This window comes from Centrocercus urophasianus, unplaced genomic scaffold, assembly GCF_019232065.1.
Source record: "Centrocercus urophasianus isolate 14NV4802_14NV808 unplaced genomic scaffold, USGS_Curo_1.0 seq_9, whole genome shotgun sequence".
NCBI lineage: Eukaryota > Metazoa > Chordata > Aves > Galliformes > Phasianidae > Centrocercus > Centrocercus urophasianus.
This window is the reverse complement of record NW_024885532.1, coordinates 9951239-9973888: the sequence shown is the minus strand read 5'-3', so window position 1 is coordinate 9973888 and position 22650 is coordinate 9951239. Positions and strand designations below refer to the sequence as shown.

Here is a 22650-nt window from a genome sequence, read left to right as displayed (position 1 = left end):
AAAAAGATTTTTTATTATTCTTTTGAGTCAAGAACTGTATTTATTGATCTTTATTAGAAAACTGTTAGAAGTACCACCTTGTTGATTTATTACACACAAGCACATATTATTATAAAAGCAGTAAAGTCACTGTGAGCAGTTCAATGGTGCAGCATACCTCTCTTCCCTTTACTGTTCTATTTTGGAAGAACATCAATCCTTCCGAAAGACTGGTACCTTTGCTCTTTCTACAACAGCAGTACTAAGAGTCAGCAATGAATACTTGTTTGAGCCCATGAAAGCTCTCTCAGGTTTTCCAGATTACTGCAATGGCAGAAGACATGAGTATCACAAATTTCAGTTGAGATCACAAGTTGGTAGTGCATACAGCACCAACTGTGACTGCTCAGTGGCCAAAGGGCAGCACGAAGTTACTGCCAGCAGGGCTGCAGGCTGTACAGAAAGGAGATTGGTGTAGCCATCGAGGTCTGAAGACCTTCTCCTACTTTCCAAAGCCTTAAGCACTGCTGAATAAAATACTTTCTAATGGTTTCTTAAGTAAATATGTGACATCAAGAAATTACTCTGTAGATTCTCCCCTATCTATATTTACCCAGGCATAATACCAGCTGCCTATGCAATTTCTGCCTTGCTAATGCACAGCAATAATCATAGATCCACCCACAACCCATCTATTTTGGTAGAGCACAGAAATAGACATTAAACCTATAAATGTCAGAGCGTGCCTTCATTTTAGATGTTGGTATTATTTAAATTAGCACTTGAATGATGTTTCCACAACGTGATAGCTTTTCAAATGATGGTATATTGCACGTGAAGTGTACTGGCCCCGCTTTAAGCACCTTCAACCCATTAGGCCCATCTATAATTTGGCACTTATAGAAATGCAAACACATTTGTAGAAGAGATGTGGTCTTTTTGTTTATGCCCAGGGGTCCCCAGGGAAATGCTGATGCCATAATCACCTGCATACAGCTCAACATTAAGCTCTGCTCCGTAGGTGAATGCGCTGTGCATGCATTGTCCAGACGTATCTGGCAATAGCTGTGTCTTGGTGGCTGGATGCATCCTCCACATTTCAGTGCGACATCTCAAAGCAATACTGTTGGAGGGAAAAATTTGAAGTGTAAAATGGATTTAGCAAGTAATGTTTTCTCTGCTGCTCTGAGAAAAGATAGTAGGAAGATAAGAAGAAATCCTTCATTTATGTTCCAATCACTGAAAACACAGTAAGATTAATTAGGGAAGCTTACTGCAAGGAAGTCCTTGATTAGAAAAAAAAACAAAACAAAACAGAATCAAACTGCAGGTAGATCAGCTCAGGGCTGGTTTCAAGAGACAAAAATAAATCCCGCTTAGCCAGAACAGTTAGAAGGAGACACCCAGGATCAGATTGCTGAGGCACAGTGTGCCCATTGTAGGGTGTAAGAGTGGTTCCACAGTTTCCTTGCACAACAAAAGGGGCTAAACACCACAACTGAGGGCACCCATTTCTGAGAAGGCTGTATCTGTCATTCAGCAAGCCCTCTTATTACAATAAGTTCTTCAACCAGGAGCATCTCATTTTGTTACAAATATTGTGCAAACAGAGCACCATAAGACAGGCAAATCATTTACTTCTCTCAACCCAGAGCCATGGTGTGTTCCTTGCATATGTTTGTGTGGCAAAGAAGCAGTGCTACCATGAAACTCACACACGTGGAGATGTGCATGCAGAAGCAACAGTGACATCTTGTGGATAACGCTCAAGTACAAATTTAATAGCTCAGATTTCTCTTGAAGCACTCATTGGTGGCAGGCTGATCACAGAAAGATTATCACACATGTGTTTTGCCACGCTGGAAAAACAACTTGACTGAGTGCTGGAACAATGTTTGGGAACACAGTATCAATACATGGTCACACAGGAGGCATGTGACGCCAGGATTTTAGTTAGTGTTGGGCTCCAATGTCCCCACTTACTCTGATCTGGTTTGCATCTGTGCTGTAAAACCCAACTGGAAGATGCCTTTCAGCAGCCTGCATGTGATAGGACAAGGGGGAATGGCTTTAAACTGAGACAGGGGAGATTTACGTTAAATATTAGGAGGAAATTTTTCACGCAGAAGATGGTGACGCACTGGAACAGGTTGCCCAAGGAGGTTGTGGATGCCCCATCCCTGGAGGCATTCAAGGCCAGGCTGGATGTGGCTCTAGGCAGCCTGGTCTGGTGGTTGGCGACCCTGCACATTGCAGGGGGGTTGAAACTAGATGATGTTCGAGGTCCTTTTCAACCCAGGCCATTCTATGATTCTATATCATATGCCCAATTACAGGAGTGGACATGTTCCCACCTTAGCGCGGAGTTCCCAAATGCAGTGCAGCGATGTCCAGCCCTCCCAGAGCCACACAGAGCCTCTGTTCCTTTCCTGGATGCTTAGTAAAGTCACACAGTTTTGAAAAAGTTGCTTCCAGGTTCTGGCTACCCTGAATACTGCTTTCATGCTGTGCCCTGACTATCTGTGTTCTCCAGGACTGCCATTATTTCAGGCAGCCCACCTGACTTCATTTTTTGGAAGATGAAGATGAATTTTGTTCTTTTACAGTCTCTAAAACAACTGAGGAAGGCAAAACATATATCAAATACACTGAAGAGCTAACAGTGACTGTAAAAGCTGAGCTATGGAGGTACAGAATCAATGATGAACCTCCAAAGTGATAATGCAGCATGACAAAGTGCTTCATATTTTACAGCTCTATCTAACACATCTGTCAATAACCACCTATAACAATTATGCAGATTGAGCAGATATTCACTACTACTTGTGCCCTAGCTAAGTCACCTCAAAGCACAAAAGCTATTCACACTAATACCTATGTCCAAATTCAGACCCTCTGGACCACACTAACAATATTAAATTCTTAGAATAAACTGTTACAATTGCTCTAATTGCAAATCTGCTTTCTTGCAGTATTGTTATTAAGCAAAGCAGTGTCATGGTGAATAGGAGATAATCATCCCACTTCAGATTAGCTGGATGTATCAGATCGTGCTTTCAAGCCAGGCTTCAACTGGAACACGCCATTTATTGGAAGAAATTTTTTCAATAACATCTGATCATCTTTTCCAGAAAAGTGAACAAAATACAACTTCAAGGCACCTTACATAAGTATGGGGCCTCTTAGGGGGGGCGGGGATGAGAATAACTTTCTGGCCAAGTTTTCCATCCATAAAAGATGTGAATACCACAGAGTTCCCTATGTTAGCCCATCTTACCAGACTGACCTATTTCAACTGCATTCCTAGCAAGTCGTGTTCCTTGCAAGGCAGTTGCTCCAAAGAGTTCTATTGTGCTTAGCTGAGGCAGAACAAACGCTTTGAAAAACTTTTTTTTCCACAACAGAAAGAAAAAGATAAAGGGAAAAAACAGAAAAGGAACAGTTGGACCAAACCCATTAACCATCCCTTCTCCCAAGCATATATATGCTTGCTGTTTTGCCTCTGGCCTACTGCACATTAGATTTCCCTCTCTACAGTAACACAGCTGCAACCAGAAAAAAAATAGCCCCCATAAAACTACTTATAAGATAGAAAGGGATAAGAGAATAGATTGAGAGAAACACACACCTTATTCACAGTCTATTAAAAGACTTTTTTAGCTCTTCATCTGAAGGAAATCTGGAGAGTATCTGCATGAGAGTAGGTTTCAAGCTAGACACCCCAGAGATACTCTGTTACAAGCCACACTTGTGTCCAGAACACAAAGGATATTAACAGACCCCTTAATGTCATGAGACACTTACCTCATTGCATTTTCAATTCCATAGTTTACTCCTACTTGTTGCTATGGTTCATTCCTCCTCCCAGGTCAGATGTACAGTACAGAGTTCATCAAATCACTGTTCTAAACATATTTACACTCTAAATGTTTTACAGAAGAAAAATACCTTGTAATCCATTAAGAACTATGAAAATATTTTCCCAGGAAGAATTTATATACTCCCCACATCCCTCTATAAATCCTGTTTTGTCACAACCAGAAACTAAACAGCTCCTTTTCATCTTTCACGTAAGTGGCACTACTGACAGTAAGATTGGTACCTGAAGTCTAACAGAAAATAGAATTGCCAGAGGCTGTGGGAAATGCAGCAATGACATTTATTGGAATTTCTCCAGGCATCACATGAAAAATCTGATAAGTAAAACAGAGGATAAAGCATACCCAGCCCATCTTAAAAAAAGGTGAATAACCTTGATTCTTTCTAATACACACTACTGCAGTTCCTGGGATTGGTTTTCTCTACGTACACCAGCTAAAACTTACTTTGAACAGAACAGCAAAAGAACTGCCTTTCCACTTGGCATTTCCCCACCTGGTACAGTACAACACACAAAGTGTGTAAATACTTAGATTCCACATAAATTTATACAGTGTTAAGACCTCACACCCCAGCTGTGAAAAGAAAGACCGCTAAGTAAATCAATATTTTTAATCAAGTAAAACATCATGGAAGTAAAAAATAAAATAAAAACCAAGAGACCCCAAACCCTTTAGTTCCGCAGCAGTGTGCAGCAAATCAGCACTGTTGTTCCTCTCTTTTTATCATGTTAAAGATTACATGGAATTGTAATACTTTTTAAGTACTCACTTTCTAAATTGGACAATCTTATGCATAAAGACACTGCTGGATTTGGCACTTTGCTTCATTGTTTTTGTTTAAAAATGTTTCCTGAAATACAGTATAAATGGTAAGAGATAACGTGAGCCACAGTAACACCCCATTAACAGTTCAGACATGCACTCCAAAATACGTGTCTATACAAATTTATCTAAGATTTCTCAAAAGTTCCACTCCAAAACGTTTTCAAATCTAAAGACATCTTTTTAAGCTGTTATAAAGATATTTTCTTCCTTGAAGCGACCAGAGCTTACCTCTCCTTCTGCTCAGAACACACAAATCTGTGATTTCTTTTTTGTTGTTTTTCAAAGAAGACCACAAAGCAGGATTAAAACATGAAAATTCTGAAAAGCATTATTAAACCACACCCAAACTTCAGAATCACCTCTGAAATGCATATTCACTATATGAAAATTGAAAGCTATGTCATGTTTGAAACTTGCTCGGTCCTCTCAGTGCATTTAACGCTCTTCTTCCTGCAATCACCTCAATTTTCTTGTCAAATTAAATTTAAAAACAGTTTTCTGGCTCCCATTAAGCTAAAACAAGGCTTCTTGCAATATTTCTTTGGTTGAACGAGAACCCTTTACCTACCTATGCCTACATAAGCATCCTGTGGAATTAATGTCAGAATAAATACTGCTCCACAGCTTTACTTCCATCCCCCCATCATCACTGACCAGTCCCAGGTGGAAGCAAGCAGGCTACGAAGGAGGCATCACTGCTTTTGTGTACACTTATTTCTTAAGTCTGAGTTACAAAGGCTTGAGATGATGATGTGATGCTTTTTTTCAGGTCCAACATGCATGTGGATGTACACTGCTAACCGATACAGCCCAAGCAGCAAATAGCACTAGAGCTCCTCCTGCATGAACCAGGCCATGATACTTATTCTGCATTACTGGTCTATGAGCAAAACGTCAGTACAATTAGAAGAGAGGTACGCATGAGTTCACACAGATTTTCCATAGAAGATGTGAAACATGCTGCTCTTTGGAGGGAAATTACATTCTTTTTTTTTCTTCTTCAAGTATTATTCGACATATATATATATTTATATGTATAAAGACACGCTATCTTCGTTTCACTACAAGATAAGCACATCCAGAGTGAAATTGTAGTTCACTATTATCTTGGCTTTGAGTACTCAAATTCATCTTTTCCTTTAGGTCAATTCTAAATATATATCTACTCATCATAATTACATGTGAGAATCCTTTATTTCCCCCCTTGTGATTTATTTACATAATCATAAAAAAAAATTAATAGCTTGAATTTGCATACTGAGATTTGAAGGCCCATCTGTAGCTATAAGTGTCCCAGCACTAGTTTTGGATAATAACATTGCCTATTGCTAAGTCCTTTGAAAGCAGCATACTCATCTTTTCATTCCCTTAATATTTGAAGAAATGCTGCCCTACAATACCCTGGTTTATGGCTTATTCCTTATTTTGTTTTATTATTTGGATTGTAGTTTACTTCTTTCAAGAGCAGTTCACAGTCAGACAATGCTTCTGTAGGCAAATATTTAATTATCTGCTCAAGAGTCTTTTGATATGTTATCTTCTCCTGTTCCAGTGACTGAATTGCAGTCTTCATTTTGTTCTCTTGAGTCAAGATAGTTTCCAGGCTGGATTCCAGACTCTGAATTTTAGCATGAGCAACCTGTAAACAATAACGTTATCTTTTTAATAAATCAAGATGTTCTGAATAACATTTATTTTTCTTATGGCATGCTGTTTGGTAACAACATCACATAGCTACATAGATGTTTCTAAAAGACACCCACGTAGGCAGATGATACAAAGGATTTCTACTGTATACCATGCACTGAATCTCCTTAGAGATGCCAAATTAATCTGAAGGACTTCTGAAAGCTTTACACAAGGAAGGAGATACACAAGCTGCAGCAAGTAAGCAACACTTGGAAGTAACAAAGAACTGAAGTTACAGGGGAAAAAAGAAAATTGGGAGCATTAATACCACTGGAAAAGTGCCTACTGACAGTGTGGGAGCAATGAGAACCCTATGAAATAAAATTAGCAGGGTGGAGAGATGAGAGAGGAAATGAACCTTAAAATGGTTCACTTGAGAAGTAGACATTGTTCCCTCCCCTCCAACAAAAGACCTATAGTTTCTTCTGGGAATAGGACACTGAATAGAAATCAGAAACCCTGCACCTCAGCAGATGCAAATGCTTCTCCATAAGAAGTGAGGAAATTCTGACTGTTCCCAGGTAAGGGCCAAAGCAAAGAACAATAATGAAGAAGCAGTACAAACAAAAAGACAAAGAGTGTAAGGAACGAATGAAGACACATTATGACACAGCAGTCTGGAAGAATAGAAGAACTTACAAGAAACCTTTCAAATTATTAACTCGTAATTATTCTATGCCCTTGGAGCATTTTTAGAACAGAGATAAAAGGTCAGGCAGTAGTAAAAACAAACAAACAAACAAACAAAAAAAAAAACAAAAAAAAAAACCAACAAACAATAATATAGTAAAAATAATGATAATGAAAAAGTAATCCTTATTTTCAACAACACCAGAAGAACACTGCACAGCAATCTCAGCACACTAAACAGAAAAATAACAATGTCCCGATCTCCACTTTATTTTTTTCCTGTTTCTATTTTCAGGTTTCCTGAGATGAAAGTGCTCTCTGAGACTTTCACTATGCTTGTTCAAGTAACACTTGACTCCAGTAAGTGGCCAGGTGATGCAAGAAGAACTACTCTTTCAAAAAAATGCAAGACAATGCATACAAGAAAACTTGAAACAAAGTCTTGGTCAGGCTATTGGAGAAAGGTTGAAGAGTGAAGGAGGAAAAGAAGTCTTTGTAAAGCATGACTGAATCGAGCAAAGTTTTGCGGGCACACAGCTTTATTCAAGTTTGCTACAAGAGGCCATCTTCCAAATCAAGAATGTGATTAGGAGCTTCATCAGACAGAAACAGAAAGATACTGCCTACAAAGATCTGGAGAAAGTAAGCCTACTCAACTATGGATTATTTCTTAAAACAGAAATAGAGAAGCAAGTAGCAACTTGCTTCTCACTAGAGAAGCAAGGTGATGAAGGGACAGAACTGTTTTGTTTTGGTTTTTTTTTCAGCAAGATGCATTAAATTTAACCAACAACTTTTATGTGAACTGTAGAAATATTTTGAGGAAAAAAGGAATCTAAAACAAGAAGGAAGAATGTAAGGAATGACAAGCAAGTTAAAAATGCCTAACAGAAGCAGAAGCAAATCCTTGTAATTGAAAAGCAAATCATTGTCAAGCTTAGCTGCATAAGATCTTACAATTAGAACATTTCTCGTACAGTTATAAAAATATACTTTGCTATCAGCTGAGCCATAGGAATGACTTCTCCACAAATTTGTTATCTTCACTCATTTACCTGTAGCTTCTCCAACAAATCCATGTTCTGCCTTTTCAGGTGGTTATTTGCTCTCTCCAGCTTCTCCAGGGGTTCACCATCATCACAGAGATTCACATTTTCCTGCAGTTCATCCTGCAGAACATGGTACTCTACTTCATAGGCATGCAGCTGTTTTGAAATATCCATCTCAAATACCTGCCATGAGATAAAAGAATTTTTAACTACATTAGAGAAACAGCACATTTATTCTATTTGAAAGTTTGTCTAAGAGAAAACTTTGTTTGATTATTCTTTTTTTTTTTTTTCCTGTACCTTTCAAAAATAAGCTATTTTTCAAGCAAGAATATTTTAGCACATAGACTTTAGAATAAATCCGATCACTACAATGTTGCCAAATATCACCTCTTGCTATCAGATCTTATGATCTTTTGTGCAGGAGTGCTAAGTTGAAGACAATTTTATTTTATTTCTTTTTAATTAAAGACAAAAGGGTGATCCAAGACAACCATCAGGGTCATATGACCTCTGTTTGTACACTTGGTCACAACATCTCAACTTCTGAAAGTTACTAGATACTTTATACTAGGAAGGATGAGTACTGTGACATCAATGCTGCTCCTTGTTACAGAAGTCACAAACATTTCACAAATAGAAAACACATGGATCCCCCACGTTTTGCTCTACATTCACTACTCTTCAGGTTATTTAAAATGAGACAGAACTTAAAAGTGTTCATTCTAGCTAAATGCCATTTTTCTCTGCTGACTACCTAGTCAACTCTTTATCAGTGCACTGCAGTTGTGCATATCTTTCATTATCCTGCATTTTTCTTTCATTCTCTGCAATAACAAAGGTCCTGAGAATGACAACATTAAGATAGCCAAATGACTCCACCTGCAGCAGCCCAGGTAGGAGTGATATGATGCAAGCAGTGGGCACATGAATGCAGATCCAGAAGGCTGACCAGCATGGGACCACACCACAGGCAGGCAAGTAACCTTCATCTCAGAGCTATGTTGACCCATGTATAAATACACTCATTTCCACTGAGACAACATAAACTGTTTACTTGATCAGATATGGCTCTGCACAAAGCCACTTCTACCATTTTCATCATAGCAAGGTTGCTCTGCAATGCATACAGACTGCAGGACAGAGATTTATTTTCCACAGTATCAAAAACACTGAACTATCATCTCTGCCACTGCCAGAATTACTGAGGTGTAAAGGTAGACACTGAAGTGTCTGATACAGGTTCAGCATTGCTATCACAGTCAGTACAAAGAGGAAGTGAAGATTTAAATGACATCAACAAGTGACTTAACTGACAGCACTAGAATCATTCTAATGTTAACTGAGCAACAGGAATACATCAGTATTAACTGAACTCCTGCATGGAGAGATGGCTTTCCAGAGCTCTTTGATTATCTCTAGTTGCCACATGAACAGGGAAAACTGCTCACCCATTCTCAGCTCAGGTACTAGACTGAGATTCACGTTCAATTTGCATCTTCATTGCAGAGAAAGAGGATGTGGAGAGATGAAGAACCCAAGCACTGTCAGTACTCCACAACAAACTAGGCTCTTTCCTACATCAATACCAGTAATTCTTTGTCTATCTTCCATTTGCAATTTTTGCCACCAAATTGCAGTGACTCTGCTTTTACCCTTCTGAAGATGAAACGTATAGGAGTCAAGTTTTCCCAACAGCTGGGACAGGAAAAGATAACCCTCTTTTGTATCTTTAGTACTAACAATAATGTAGTAACTGAAGTCTTTCTAAAATGGGAGTTCAAAACCTGCTGAAAAATCAATCATCACACAATCACAGAAGGGCTGAGGTCAGAAGGTTCTTTGTTGTGGCCATCTGGCTCAAACCAAGCTCCATCAGGGCCACTTGGAGCAGGGTGCCCAGGTCCACATCCAGGCAGCTTTCAAAGATCTCCAAGGAGACTCCACAGCCTCTCTGGGCAGTCTGAGCCAGTGCACCATCACTCACACAGTGATGAAGTGCTTCCTGATGACCTATTTCTACGCAAGTTACGGGGAAAATGAATCCATTGCATTTCACACAAAAAGGGACATCCTGAGAAGACTTCTACATACTCTGTAGCCTTCCTTAGGCACAGACTTCTAAAAGTAAACTAAATTAGAAAAGAAGTAGAGAGAAAAACAAACTTACCTGGGTAATAATCTTTTCCATTTGAGGTTGAGTCATATCTGGAATAGTGGTTTTAAGAAAATCAACAATATTCTCAAAACTCTCACATCCCATTATAGCTGTCTCTTGACTGCTAAGTAGACTCAGTGCTACTTTAAATATGACTTCTGTTCCTTGAAGAAAAATAATATCTAAAAAAGAAAATAATTGAAAATGAATGAAAATAATTGAAAATGAGTGATTTTTTTTTAGCTTTATTATTTTATTTTAAAGCAAACATACCGCAGATTTATTCAGTTCAGAAGTGCAACCTGTCTTACTTCAGCATGAGGCTAAAACAGATACGAGCATTTTCTATCATCTTGCAAATGACATGCTTTCTACGTCTACGATAGTTGTCTGCAATAAACATTCCATTACTACCTACTCTGCTACACACTGTTAAATAACTGCTAGCTGATTTTAAATGCATCTGTGACTGAAAAACAACTGGGAAGTGGATCACATCACAGCATATTGATGTTTTGCTGTCTTCTACACGCAGAAGCTAGTCACAGAATGGTTCAAGTTGGAAAGGACCCTTAAAAGTCATCTAGTTCAACTCCCCTGCAGTGAATAGAGACACACACAGCTACATCAGGTTGATCAGAACCCTGTCCAGCCTGATCTTGAATACCTCCAGGGATGGGGCAACCACAACCTCTCTGGGCAACCTGTTCCAGTGCCTCACCACCCTTATTATAAAAAAAAAAAAAAAAAACAACCCTTTTCCTTATATCTAGTCTAAATCTCCCCTGTTCTAGTTTAAAACCATTTCCCCTTGTTCTATCTCAACTCTTCTATACACTCTTCTATAGAGTCTGTCCTGTTCCTTCTTACAGCCACCTCCCCCCCCCCCTTTAGAACACTGATAGGCCGCTATCAGGTCTCCCCAACGGACCTTAATAGTCCTTAAAAACGATCATGAGATTTCCACTACCAACCATACCTTTCTCAAAATCCATCGTAACTATCACATTAGCTATAATTTATGCTTCAAACCTTTATTTTGAGGTAATTATGTAGTAATTGAATGGGTATGAGGGGAACTGCAGGCCCTGCACGAGTCAGTTGAGAGAGACTGCACAGAAATTAGAAATCTCACTGCTAACTAAAAGCTTACTATCAGCAGCAGAACAGAGGCTATTGAGATGAACACAATGTATGAGCAGTTCAGATAAGCCTCCTTTGCTCTTGGGCTTCATCACACCACCAAGCGCAGGGCTATACTGCTGAACATCCCAGCCTCCAACAGTTATACAGTGAGGCCATCCCTGATCCTACTCTGACACCATGGGGTAGCATCAGGACACCACTGAGGCAGTCATACTATTCAGACACAGTTTCCAAAACTTCCTCTTCTCAAGTCTAGGATACACATTTAACCAGTGCAAGTACATTCTATAAGCATATAATTTGTAATTGGCAGACATCAGCCATCTGTTATCAGCATGCGACAACTGAGTGTAAGACACTGAAGAGGCAGGAATCCAAAGCACTAGGAAGTAAAACAGCATGTTGGCTTCTCAATTTTTAAATAAAAACATGCCTTGCTCAGCTCATTTGACAGAGTAATAAACTCTGACCTAAAGAATTAGTTTTCCAAATCAGATGTCCACTGAAACTGGGGTTAAAAAAATAAAAATAAAAATACAACAATCAAAAAATCATCACACTTTTGTCTTGAAAAATAGAATCAAAAAGAAAACACACAAAAATGCTTGAGTGTCCAGGAAGTTGATAATCCTACTGGAAAGGACATGAATCTGTAACACAAATACTACTGAAAAATAGAGAAATCAGTTGTTCACCCAAAGTGTAGTCAGAAAACATTTGCTGCAAAAAAGAAAAAAAAAAAACCCACAACTCTGGAATACAGAAATTAACATATCAAAACAGAGAAAGTAGACAAGAAAACCCTTGCAAAGCAAGTAAAAAAAAGAGAAAAAAAACTTCTAGTAATAAAATATGAGACAGAAGATATACATTCCTTAAGAAAACAGAAAAATGAAAATCAAATGAAAAGATGGCTGTTTTAAGAGGAAGTATATATCTGTTGCATATTTGCACATAGTGAGTTTTACACATGGAACTAAACAAAAAATAAAATGCTGCATTAGTAGGGATTTGATTAAGCTGCGTTTTTTTCTACGTTAAAAGAAGATAAAACCAACTACTTATGCTGACTCTGAAAATTACAAAGCATAACCAATATTTAAACTTCTGTACCATTATCTGAAGAGTATCGTGGAAAACTGGTGAAATAGAATAGGAGGCATACTAAGACACTTCCAATATAAACGAATACTTAAAACATCGTTTAAGTCCAAATTAACTTGAATTTTCTTTTTCACCGTGCTGAAGTTCAATTTGCAAGTTTCATGAGATGAACTTTTCTACAGATTTGACTAAACACTAGATGCACAAAAGGCATTCACCACAAACTTTTCTTTCTTCTCAAATCCTGACTAATAACAGAAGATAATCAATTGTTCATGTTTGAAAGAATACATTTGGTTTTCCTCTTCAAAATGGAAATGACATCCCAGTATGAGGAGTATTGCTACTTGACACCCACAACAGTCACCCCAAACATCACTAGTATATAGAAAACTATTCCCTTAGAGTTTCAAAACACAATGAACAATGTCATTCTATTTATTATTGCAAGAGAATAATCGTTCTTACCAAATACTCTGGCTACAAATCCCAATGGAAACTGAGATGCAAACAGTGTAAGAAACCACGGTGCAGCATAAAGACTGGGGCTGATTTCATTTTCTTCAAGATGATTATAGAGGTCTCTGTGGTAATCATGAAGAAGCCTTGACAGCTGATACATCTGAATCTACAGTGCATCAGGGGAGCAGAGGAAAGGGAAGTGGAAAAAGACTAATTCAGCTTTACCCTTCATTTTTCACTCAAGAGATATTAACTTCAATATAGATGGCATTGTAAAATTGCTGCTTAGGGCCTCAGTTGATATCCACCCATATCTAAACAACTCAGTCCTAATGAATTAAAACCAACATAGTCATCAATAACAATGAAAGTTTGAACCTCGTTATTAATTAAAGAAGTATCATTTCAGTTCAGATTCACAGACTTCAGGTAAGAAGAGAACATACTGATCTAATTGGATCAACACACTAGAATTGCCATCTTGGATCAATGAAAGTAAAAGTAATGTAAAACCATCAACACATCAAAACTCTTAGTTAAAGAATCAAACTACTTCTGGCTGAAATTATCCATTTCAGCTTTCATCCTTTGAAGCTTGGCCACATTTTTGCTGCACTTAAGACTCCTTTTCTACAGACATCGCTTTGGACAGCTTCTATACCCACACAACACATTAGATGAGTCTGTAGAGATGTACCAGGTAAGTATTTCCCAGCACACCTCGCTCATGTCACTAGTCCAGAGAAATTTAAGATACTGATGCAAGAAAGTGCTGCTATATAACCTCTCAAAGTGTACAAAGCAAAGTTGTTAAAAGTTGCTATTCCATGCTAAAAATAGCACTCTGGCAAACTATTTCCTTGTGATTTTTATTTTGTACTGATTTTAGATTCCAGAGTAAGTTGCTCATAAAAAGCAGAAAATAAGGAGCAGAAAGATATTTATTGCTTGTTAGGTGCAATTCTGCTATTACGAGTATCTTGTGCTTAACACGACTCTATTCCTTGAGAAGAAAATGACTTAGTGGATCTAGTTGCTTTCCTACTTATAGCCTTCATGACTGTTCTCTATCATGGACTGACTGCACTTGAAACTATCAGTCAGTGTCCACAGATAGATTGCTTCTCATTCTAGCAAGTTTACTATATTTGTGCATGCATTTGAATCCTTGCTTTAAATGGTAAGGATGCTATTTAAACACAATCTGAACACTGTCAATACAAAACACTTTCATGTGGGAAATTTTTAAGTAATATCACAAAGGCAGTAAACCAGTTATAGAGTGGGGTTGTTATGAAAGAACAATCTAGATCACTGCTTTTCCCTGAAAATTAAGAAGACAAGTCAAGTAAGAAATTTTATCCTAGAAAAAAAAAAATTAAAAAATTCAACATTTTTCTTCATGTTGCACGTAAGCTTGTATGCATTCTGATATAATTGCAAAAGAATTCACAACTGTTCTAATCATATTAAAAAACAACAACAACAACAAAAAAAAAAACAGAACAAAAGACAAGGCTTTAGTGAGATTCTTTAAGTCATCTTCAATAGTTTAGTTTGTTTTCAGCAGATTAAACTTGTACTTCTAACAACCTAAGAGCAAATGGTGTGGGAAGAGATATCAAATCATCCGAAGGGCAAGCAGGGCTACGTTCTCAAAATTAGAAAACTTTCTTCCTACAAGTTTCTGATGAAGAAAGTTTCAAACTTACACAAATCAAAAAGTGAAATCCTAAACTTGTGGTCACTCTCAAAGCATCTTAAAGTCTACTACTGCAGCATACCATATAAATGTTAAAAGGTCATCTCCCTAGAGAAAAAACAGTTTATGTAGATCTGAAAGATTCCCTGTTTCCTTCCTAGGCAGTCTTGAGTATCTGTAGATAGCTTGTAAAGATTAATATTGAAAAGTCACCTCGTTTCATTACTAAGCTACACAATTCATTGTTTGTCTGTTTTTATTCTGAGTTGGGATTCGCAGCGGGAAGAAGACAATGAGAGAAAAGTATGATGCCACATGAGAATGGCCTACGGAGTACACAGACTGGCCACTGGGTGTCACTATTGACTTGACTTAGAATTTTGTAACTCAAGTCTTTATGAATCGAAGAAAAACAAAATCAAATTTATCTTTAAACTCTGTCTGTACATATGCAAGCAGAGAAAAGCAGACTTTCCAAACAGGAGACCATAGGAACATGTGGCAAGAAAAGTCTGCAAGTTCCAGACTTTTTTGTTTGCAAATTCAGAGGCAAAAATGGGTTTAATGGTAACATTTTTATGTACCTAATTATGTCCAAAACTGAGTTAAGAAGTTTCATAAGCCCCTGGAGAACACGAGCAACCTCAGAGAGCTCAGAATTCATTTAAAACTGTTTGCTTTAGGAAAGGATCTGACTTACCTGTAGTGACATCATGTCTGGCCTGTACTGTTTACGAAAGCCAAGGTCATACATGAGGAACTTCAGCATTTCAAAAGCCTGTTCCTCGCTCATATGTAGAAGCAGCACTCCAGCTACAAAGCTTATACCTTGACAGTAACCCACTTCCTTGTCCAGCAAAGAGTATGCTTTCAGGAGATTAAAGAGCGATAGCTGTCCTGCTCCCAGCTGGGTAGAAAAGTAAGGATGTGTAGGGAATGTCCGTCCTGAGGTAAAGAGAGAGGAATAGTTGATATTCAATGCTTCTAAAAAAAATTAAAACAAAAACAAAAAAAAACAGATCCATTATATAACAGCCTTCCTCTCTTCCCACAGGCCTCCTCCTTTTGCTTCGATATGCAGGTTGATTTGAGTAAAAGCAATTCATATTTTACCACAGGCTTCAGATTGTATCCACTGAACTTATTTCATATTCTCTTTTCCCACACATAACTTGAAGAAATGACTGCTCAATTTTCCTCTTTTGATACAGACGTAGAAGAGTGTAAATAAGAATAACATCATCTAAGTGTCCTTGTAGCAAGTCATTTCTAAGTGACACATGTAGAACATATTCTCACAGTACAGAAAACTGTGCTCACACAGCAGCATCCATCTCCAGCAACAGCTTTCATTAAGACTGGTGTATTTACTCTCAGACACATGGAAAACATCAGAAAAGTCTCCCAGCCACCAACAGGCATACCTAGATCTACAAGGATGGCATGCTGCTGAGCAGTCAGTTGTTTCAGAAGCTCTTTGTAAGAGACATCAGGAGGCTGCTGCTTGTTTGGCAGTCTGTGTCTGACTCGATGCTGCACAGCCAAAAATTGCCAAATTTCTCCTCGACGACTTTTTGGTACACCTGCAGGTCAGGCAGAACACAAGAGGCTTAAGCCAGGGCATGACGTTTGAGCTGTAACATGCAAGAATTTGCTTTATGAAGTCTTAGCTTAACCAGCTCAGAGGATCCCTTACACCTTCAGAAGCTCTTCACTACACACTGCATTCTCGCAGTTCAGTCCCACTAACTCAACATTAACTACAAAGTTATGATAATTGCACTGAGCAGTTTCATTAGGCAACTGAGGCACAGACATCACTACCTCCGGGCTGTTAGCCTCCAGCAGGAAGAGACATACAACTCCACCCAGAAGAAGATAAAGAGCTACTTTTAGGACTATGACTACATATCCTAGAATCACAGAATGGCTTGGGTTGGAAGGAACCTCAAGGATTATCAAGTTCCAACCTCTCAGCAACAGGCAGGGTTGCCAGCTGCTAGATCAAGTATGAGATCAGATTGCCCACGGCCCCATCCAACCTGGCCTTACACACTTCCAGGGATGGAGCACCCACAACTTCCCTGGGCAACCTGTTCCAGCAGCTCACCACTCTCAGTAAAAAACTTCCCCTGATATATAATCTAAATCTCCCCTCCTTTAATTTAAAACTATTCCCCCTTGTTCTATCACTATCTAACTGTATAAAAAGTTGATTCCCCTCCTGTTTATAAATACCCTTTAAATACTGGAAGGCCACAACAAGGTCTCCCTGCAAACTTCTCTTTTCCAGGCTGAAGAAGCCCAGTTCCCTCAGCCTAACTTCAGCCTAACGACTCTCCAAAAGCTCCACATCTTTCAGACACAAAACCACCTACTTTCAGTTTGATAGCCATAAAATGTGGAGATACAAGCAAAAAGAAGGCAGTTTTTAAAATGATTTTCTGCTAAGAAAACCAGGGTACTGCTGGTGGATTTCCTTTAGTATAAAAAGGCAACAACAAAAAAGATCCTCAGACTTGATAGCTAAATAAAATAAATAAAGCCATCTTGTGTAAATACCTTCTTTCAAAATACCATGAATATCTTCCATATCACATCGAATTTTGGCTCTGCAGTTAAGTAACTTCTTATCCCAAACATTTATGACATCTTTCTGACATGTACCAACTTCATCATAGTCCAGTTTGACTTTTCTCGATTGGAGCTCATCTCTGCTTGCTAGAGCACAAAGTAATAGAGAGAGAGAGAGAGAGAGAAAGAGAGAGAGAGAGAGAGAGAGAACAAGGAAAAACTTTAACATCAGATAATTATACCAGACATTAAAAATCAAGTTGGATATGTCCATCTGATAATCTCACCAGAGATAAATAAACTTTTTACAATCCATCAGTCAACAGCTGAGATGGGGCCAATCCTCTGTCATAAAACGCTGCAGGTAGCAATTTAGCTTCTATTACTGGGTCTTGAGCATTAGTAATTCATGAAATACACGAAAACATTTTTAAAGCTTGGGGCAAGAACAAAAACCTGCTCAACACACTGCTCTGCAAAAACACCCTTAATGATTTTTTTCATTTAGTACCTAACATCAGAATGGTTTTAGCATGCAAAGTCCCAAACATGAATTTTTATAACAGAGATTTAAGAAACAAGTTAGGCAAGTCTTCTAAACTGAAGTCTGTCACACTGGCCTCAGTTTTCACACATCCTCTAAGAGGGTCTTTAGGGTTTCTTGCACTGCTGCCTGGCATCATCAGGCTGACTAAAAGTGAATAAAATGAAGAATCTAACAAGAACCATATGCAGAAAGATGCATCTGTACTTCATGCACAGAACACACCTTACTGTACACTCAACAATTTTACTGCATAACACTACCTATGGGCAAGATATTTTATCCAGATAATTCCCTATTTCTGATGTAAATTACTCTGGCATTACTCTGAAACTTCATGGAGGAATAGCTTCCATTTGTATTACTGAGAAATTAATGTGGTTGTTTTATTATACATTATATGCACACAGTAAAATGTTCTGTTTCCACATACTACTGGCATCAAACTGGAGTAAAGATCTGAATGTGTCTTAATTTACAGAGGTAGGCTTAATTATCATTCGGCTGAACAGAGTATTTCACAGTATCATCTCTGAAAGCTGAAATCCAGTTTATCCCAAATTTGCTTTGATGGGTGTGCAGCATTCACTCCTTGCAGGAGACTCCCTCCTCTGCACAGACGAATTCCCACTTCCAACCATCACCTCTAAGTTAAAGCAAACTCTCACATCAGTATACAACCTGTAAAGCAATGCAATCTGTTCTTTCACATAATGACCTTACTGTGCATGCAAGCAATGCTGATGAATCTGTAAGCTCACTGCACAGCTGATCAGAAGATTTAGATGATAAATCATTTCCAAAAGCTGTATGTGTCATGGTTTTATCATGTCTGCTTATCATTATTCCACATCATAGCACCATGTAGTACACTGAGAGTTAAAGAGTTAATGCTCCAGTTCTGGGTACCTGTCCTAGAAGTGAAGAAGAACTACATCTCCCAGAGGACTGCTTGCTGTTCCATTACAGTTTCTGCACAGAGGGAAAGATAAAACTGTTCTCTTATCATGTGATGCTCTCTCTTCCCTACTGCTCACCTAAGCATTACAGTAAGGCCTTTGGTTTTCGGACACTCTCTCTCATCTTATTTATTACCTTCAATTCAAATTATATTGTATTATATTGTATTATAATGTGCTAAATGTGCTATCTTGCATCCTTATTTAGTAAATTAGTCTCTTTCTCCTCAAATCACTGCCACCGTTCTATTTTAGACCCATCACCTTTTCTCTCTCCTGGGGCATGGGTCCACGGGTTCCCCCATCTCACTAGTCACAGAACTGGGCCAAACCAGCCTGTAAAACATTGACAGTATGCTACACCAGTGAGATTCTATTTACTGAAGACTCCTGAGTGCGTGTAGAGGCAACTGTTCTGCAAGGAGCAATACTCTTCCATAAAAATCAATAATGTGGTCTCACCAAAAGAATCTGCAGTCTGATTGGGCCAATGTTAAACACTACCCTATTATTCTATGATTTCATTTGAGAATGCTCATTCTTCTATGCAGTATACAAATCTGTGAAAGACTATCAGGAAAATTAGCTTTTACCTGCTCAGAAAAAAAAAAAAAACAAATACAAAAACCAACCAAGCTTGTGCAATTTGTAGAACTTACCTTCTGCAAAACAAAGAGCTAATAGTATCCAAGTCTCCTCGACAGCAAAAATTAAAGGAAAAAAGGTGCTATTAACATTTTGTAAATAAAAATAAAAACAAAAAAACCCAGAACACTACTGAAAACCATTCTACAGCAATTCCACTTTAAAACCACTCGCATACAGCTGAATAAATTCACAAGTAGGAACCTGGCTTCTAATAGAGAAATGGAAAATTAATAAAATAGAGAACTTTTGTTACCACATTTTTCATTCTTGATATCTACTCTTAACTGTAGGTTAAGTTGCCAACCACTGCCTGAACCTGTGTTTATTTTTAAGCACACATCAGTTCTGCATATGTATCATCCACAAAATGGTTCATGTTACAGCAACCAGAAGAAGGAAGCACAGATAGGCATTAAAGCAGTTTACTTTTCACCCTCTGAAAATGAGATAAGGAATTTGAGGGCTGGACTCAATGATCTCTAGAGATCCTTTCCAGCCCCTGCAATTCTGTGATTCTGCAAACTCTAGCTATGCAGAGCACATTATGAGAGGACCAGATTCACTACCAGTACTTATGATACTGCATACATGAACAGAGCTTCTTGGAGTGCAAACCAAGATGTCAGATAAGTAGGTAGGTCCCAGTTTGGAGTCCTCACTGCTGACACTCACAGCATGTACTGACAGGACAAGGGGTAACATTTAAACTAAAAAGGGTGAGATTTAGACTGAATATAAGGAAGAAATTCTTCACAATGAGGATGGTGAGGCACCAGGACAGGCTGCCCAGAGAAGCTGTGGATGCCCCATCCCTGGACATGTTCAAGGCCATGCTGGATGGGGCCCTGGGCAGCCTGATGGGTACCAACCTCATACCCTCTCATGGGTAGCAACCCTGAACATGGCAGGGAGTTAGAACTAGGTGATTCTTAAGGTCCCATCCAATCTAAACCATTCTATGATTCTATGACACTCCTGTCTCCCTATAAGCTTAATAGCTTATAGTTCTGCCTTATAGCAGGCAGAACTTCTTTTCTACAGAAGTATCAGAACAGAAATAAGTTACAGATGAATTTTTAAGGAACTGGACTTATTTTGTTTTCAGCAACTGAGCTGTGTGGGGAAGGTATGAAAAAGAACTGACCATCTGAAACTCAGATTACCAGAGGAATTAAGATGAAATTAGTCACTACAGCAGGCATCCAAACACTTCTGTACCTCATAACGGTAGAGAGATCATTTACTAAAATAAACAATTATTTGGGTGAAGTTAAAACAGACATCTCTCTAGATGATCCCTATGAATCTATGAGCTCCCACAGAAGTTTGTGCTAACACAGTGTGACAGCCAGTAGAGAGAGTACACAATAACATGCTACTTGTGTAGAAAATACTTTCACATACATATCCTTCCTTGTCTTCTCAGTAAGGATCACTAAAAAAGGAAAAACAATTAACCGACCTTTAAAAGATCATGATGTCTGAAGAATCCAGCTATCATATACTGAGGTTATACACCATACAGGAGATGAGGAAAGCAATTGTAGAGAGGATATTTGAAATTTTTAACTTGCACTGAAAGCTATTCATTTCAGGAACTTTTTTTATTGTAGGACAGATACTGCATTCAATTGTTCATTTGCGTAAATCTTAACCAATCAATTAAATATCTTAGCCAGGAGCTCTGACCATTAAAAATAAGCATGGCCAACTTCAGATCTGTTTTTGACATACTTAAAGAGCCAATTGCTCAAAAATCATATTTGGGTACAAATATTTATAAATTACCATTGTGATACGGTTAACAGGTGACAGAAAGTCTGGTCAGAAATGTCACATGCTGCAAAGAACTGAAATGAGATATAGAGGGCAAGGTTTACTATACTTAATGTTCACATAGCATCCCTTCTCCTGACTCCACTTCACATTAGAATTCCAGGAGAAGTCAGCCAGATCATAGCAACTATTGTCCAGTATGCACTAAAAGGGGAAAAAAAAAAACAACCCATATCATTTTCTTTTACTAAAGTGGCTTGGAGAGTTGGAAGGTGGACAGAGATCCCAATAAACTGACACATGACTAGCACTGTTAACCCAGAAGATACAGAAATACAATGTTTGAGGTACTGATACCAGTACAACTTTCAGTGTTAGGCAGCAGAATCTGTAATAGCTTTACAGGTATTTTCTAAATAGCTAACCTTCCAGCTTCTGGTTCTCTTTTTCCATTCGAAGCAGCAGAATTTGCTGATGGATAGCTTTTCTCCACAGACTCTGTAGTTCTTCCGAGTTTTTCTTCTCTCCAGTTTTATCTGTACCATCCTCATTCTGCAATATTAAAAGAAGAGGGTCTTCCTCCAAGGGTGGAGCAAGAGGAGATAGCGGTAACAATTCACTACCGTCATGACTATCTGCAAAGAAACAGAAAGCTATTAGAGGGAATTCAGACTGACACATCATGAACATTTATGTCACAGCACAACAAAAATAGCTGAGTTTCACCTTCAGCAACGAGACATTGATTCCAAACAGAGAAAATGCACTTCAGTAACAGAGTCATTTTTAAATAAAGCGTTAGGGTCACGCAGTAAATCAACACATAAGTACAACTTCTCTCCAGTGAGGTTTTAGCAAGAACACCGCATCAAACCAATCCCCCTTTTTCTTTAATGTCTTTACATATTGCAGCTCACTGTAGTACTAGCTATTCAGCAACAACTGCTTGAAAGCACACACAAACCTGGATGCTGCATCTTGGAAGCAGATTTGTTCATAGGTGAAGCTACCCGCAAGAATATTCTCTGCCGCCAGGAGATGCGGCGAGGTGTGAGTGTGGCCCCCACTGCATTTAGAGATTCGTTGCTGCAGATGTTTGATGCTCTTTTCTTTCCTTCCCCATCACTGAAGGAAAAACAACAACAACAACAAAAAAAAAAAACAGGTGGGGTGATCAAAGCAAGTCACCTTTGGATTAAAAAAAGAAAAAACAAATTGAAACAAACAAAAAATCTGCCTACTGTACAACAAGAACTGCAGAAGCATTTGCTAGAAAGCTTTAGAAGGCAGTGCGCTGTGTGTGAGCTTCACCGTGAACACAGAAATATCCAACTTGTAGCACAGTGCTGTTAAATTTGCTCAACAATCCACTGGGAATAATTCATAATATTCATACAGTGCCCAATTGAAAGAGAACAACAAAAGCTAAGTTTGTTAAAAGCTAAGGAAACTTCAAGCAGGAAAAAAAAAAAAAGTGGTAATATTCAGATGCTAAAACTTGCCTTGCCGTACGTCAGTCTTACA

The 22650-nt window shown here is 38.4% G+C and overlaps 1 protein-coding gene across 1 annotated transcript in view; it reads right to left on the bottom strand.

Moving 5' to 3' along the window:
- Positions 1 to 4115: 4115 nt before the first annotated feature.
- The window catches only part of TBC1D4 (TBC1 domain family member 4), a 105526-nt gene continuing 86991 nt past the window's right edge, over positions 4116 to 22650 (bottom strand). Inside the window, exons 12-21 of the mRNA XM_042838837.1 lie at positions 22091 to 22251; positions 21552 to 21761; positions 19362 to 19364; positions 17188 to 17346; positions 16050 to 16208; positions 15326 to 15570; positions 12930 to 13089; positions 10224 to 10393; positions 8060 to 8236; positions 4116 to 6324 (exon numbers count right to left, since the gene is read on the bottom strand). Coding sequence (XP_042694771.1) covers positions 6106 to 6324; positions 8060 to 8236; positions 10224 to 10393; positions 12930 to 13089; positions 15326 to 15570; positions 16050 to 16208; positions 17188 to 17346; positions 19362 to 19364; positions 21552 to 21761; positions 22091 to 22251 — 1663 coding nt within the window. The 3' untranslated portion in view covers positions 4116 to 6105. The remainder of the gene's footprint in view (positions 6325 to 8059; positions 8237 to 10223; positions 10394 to 12929; positions 13090 to 15325; positions 15571 to 16049; positions 16209 to 17187; positions 17347 to 19361; positions 19365 to 21551; positions 21762 to 22090; positions 22252 to 22650) is intronic.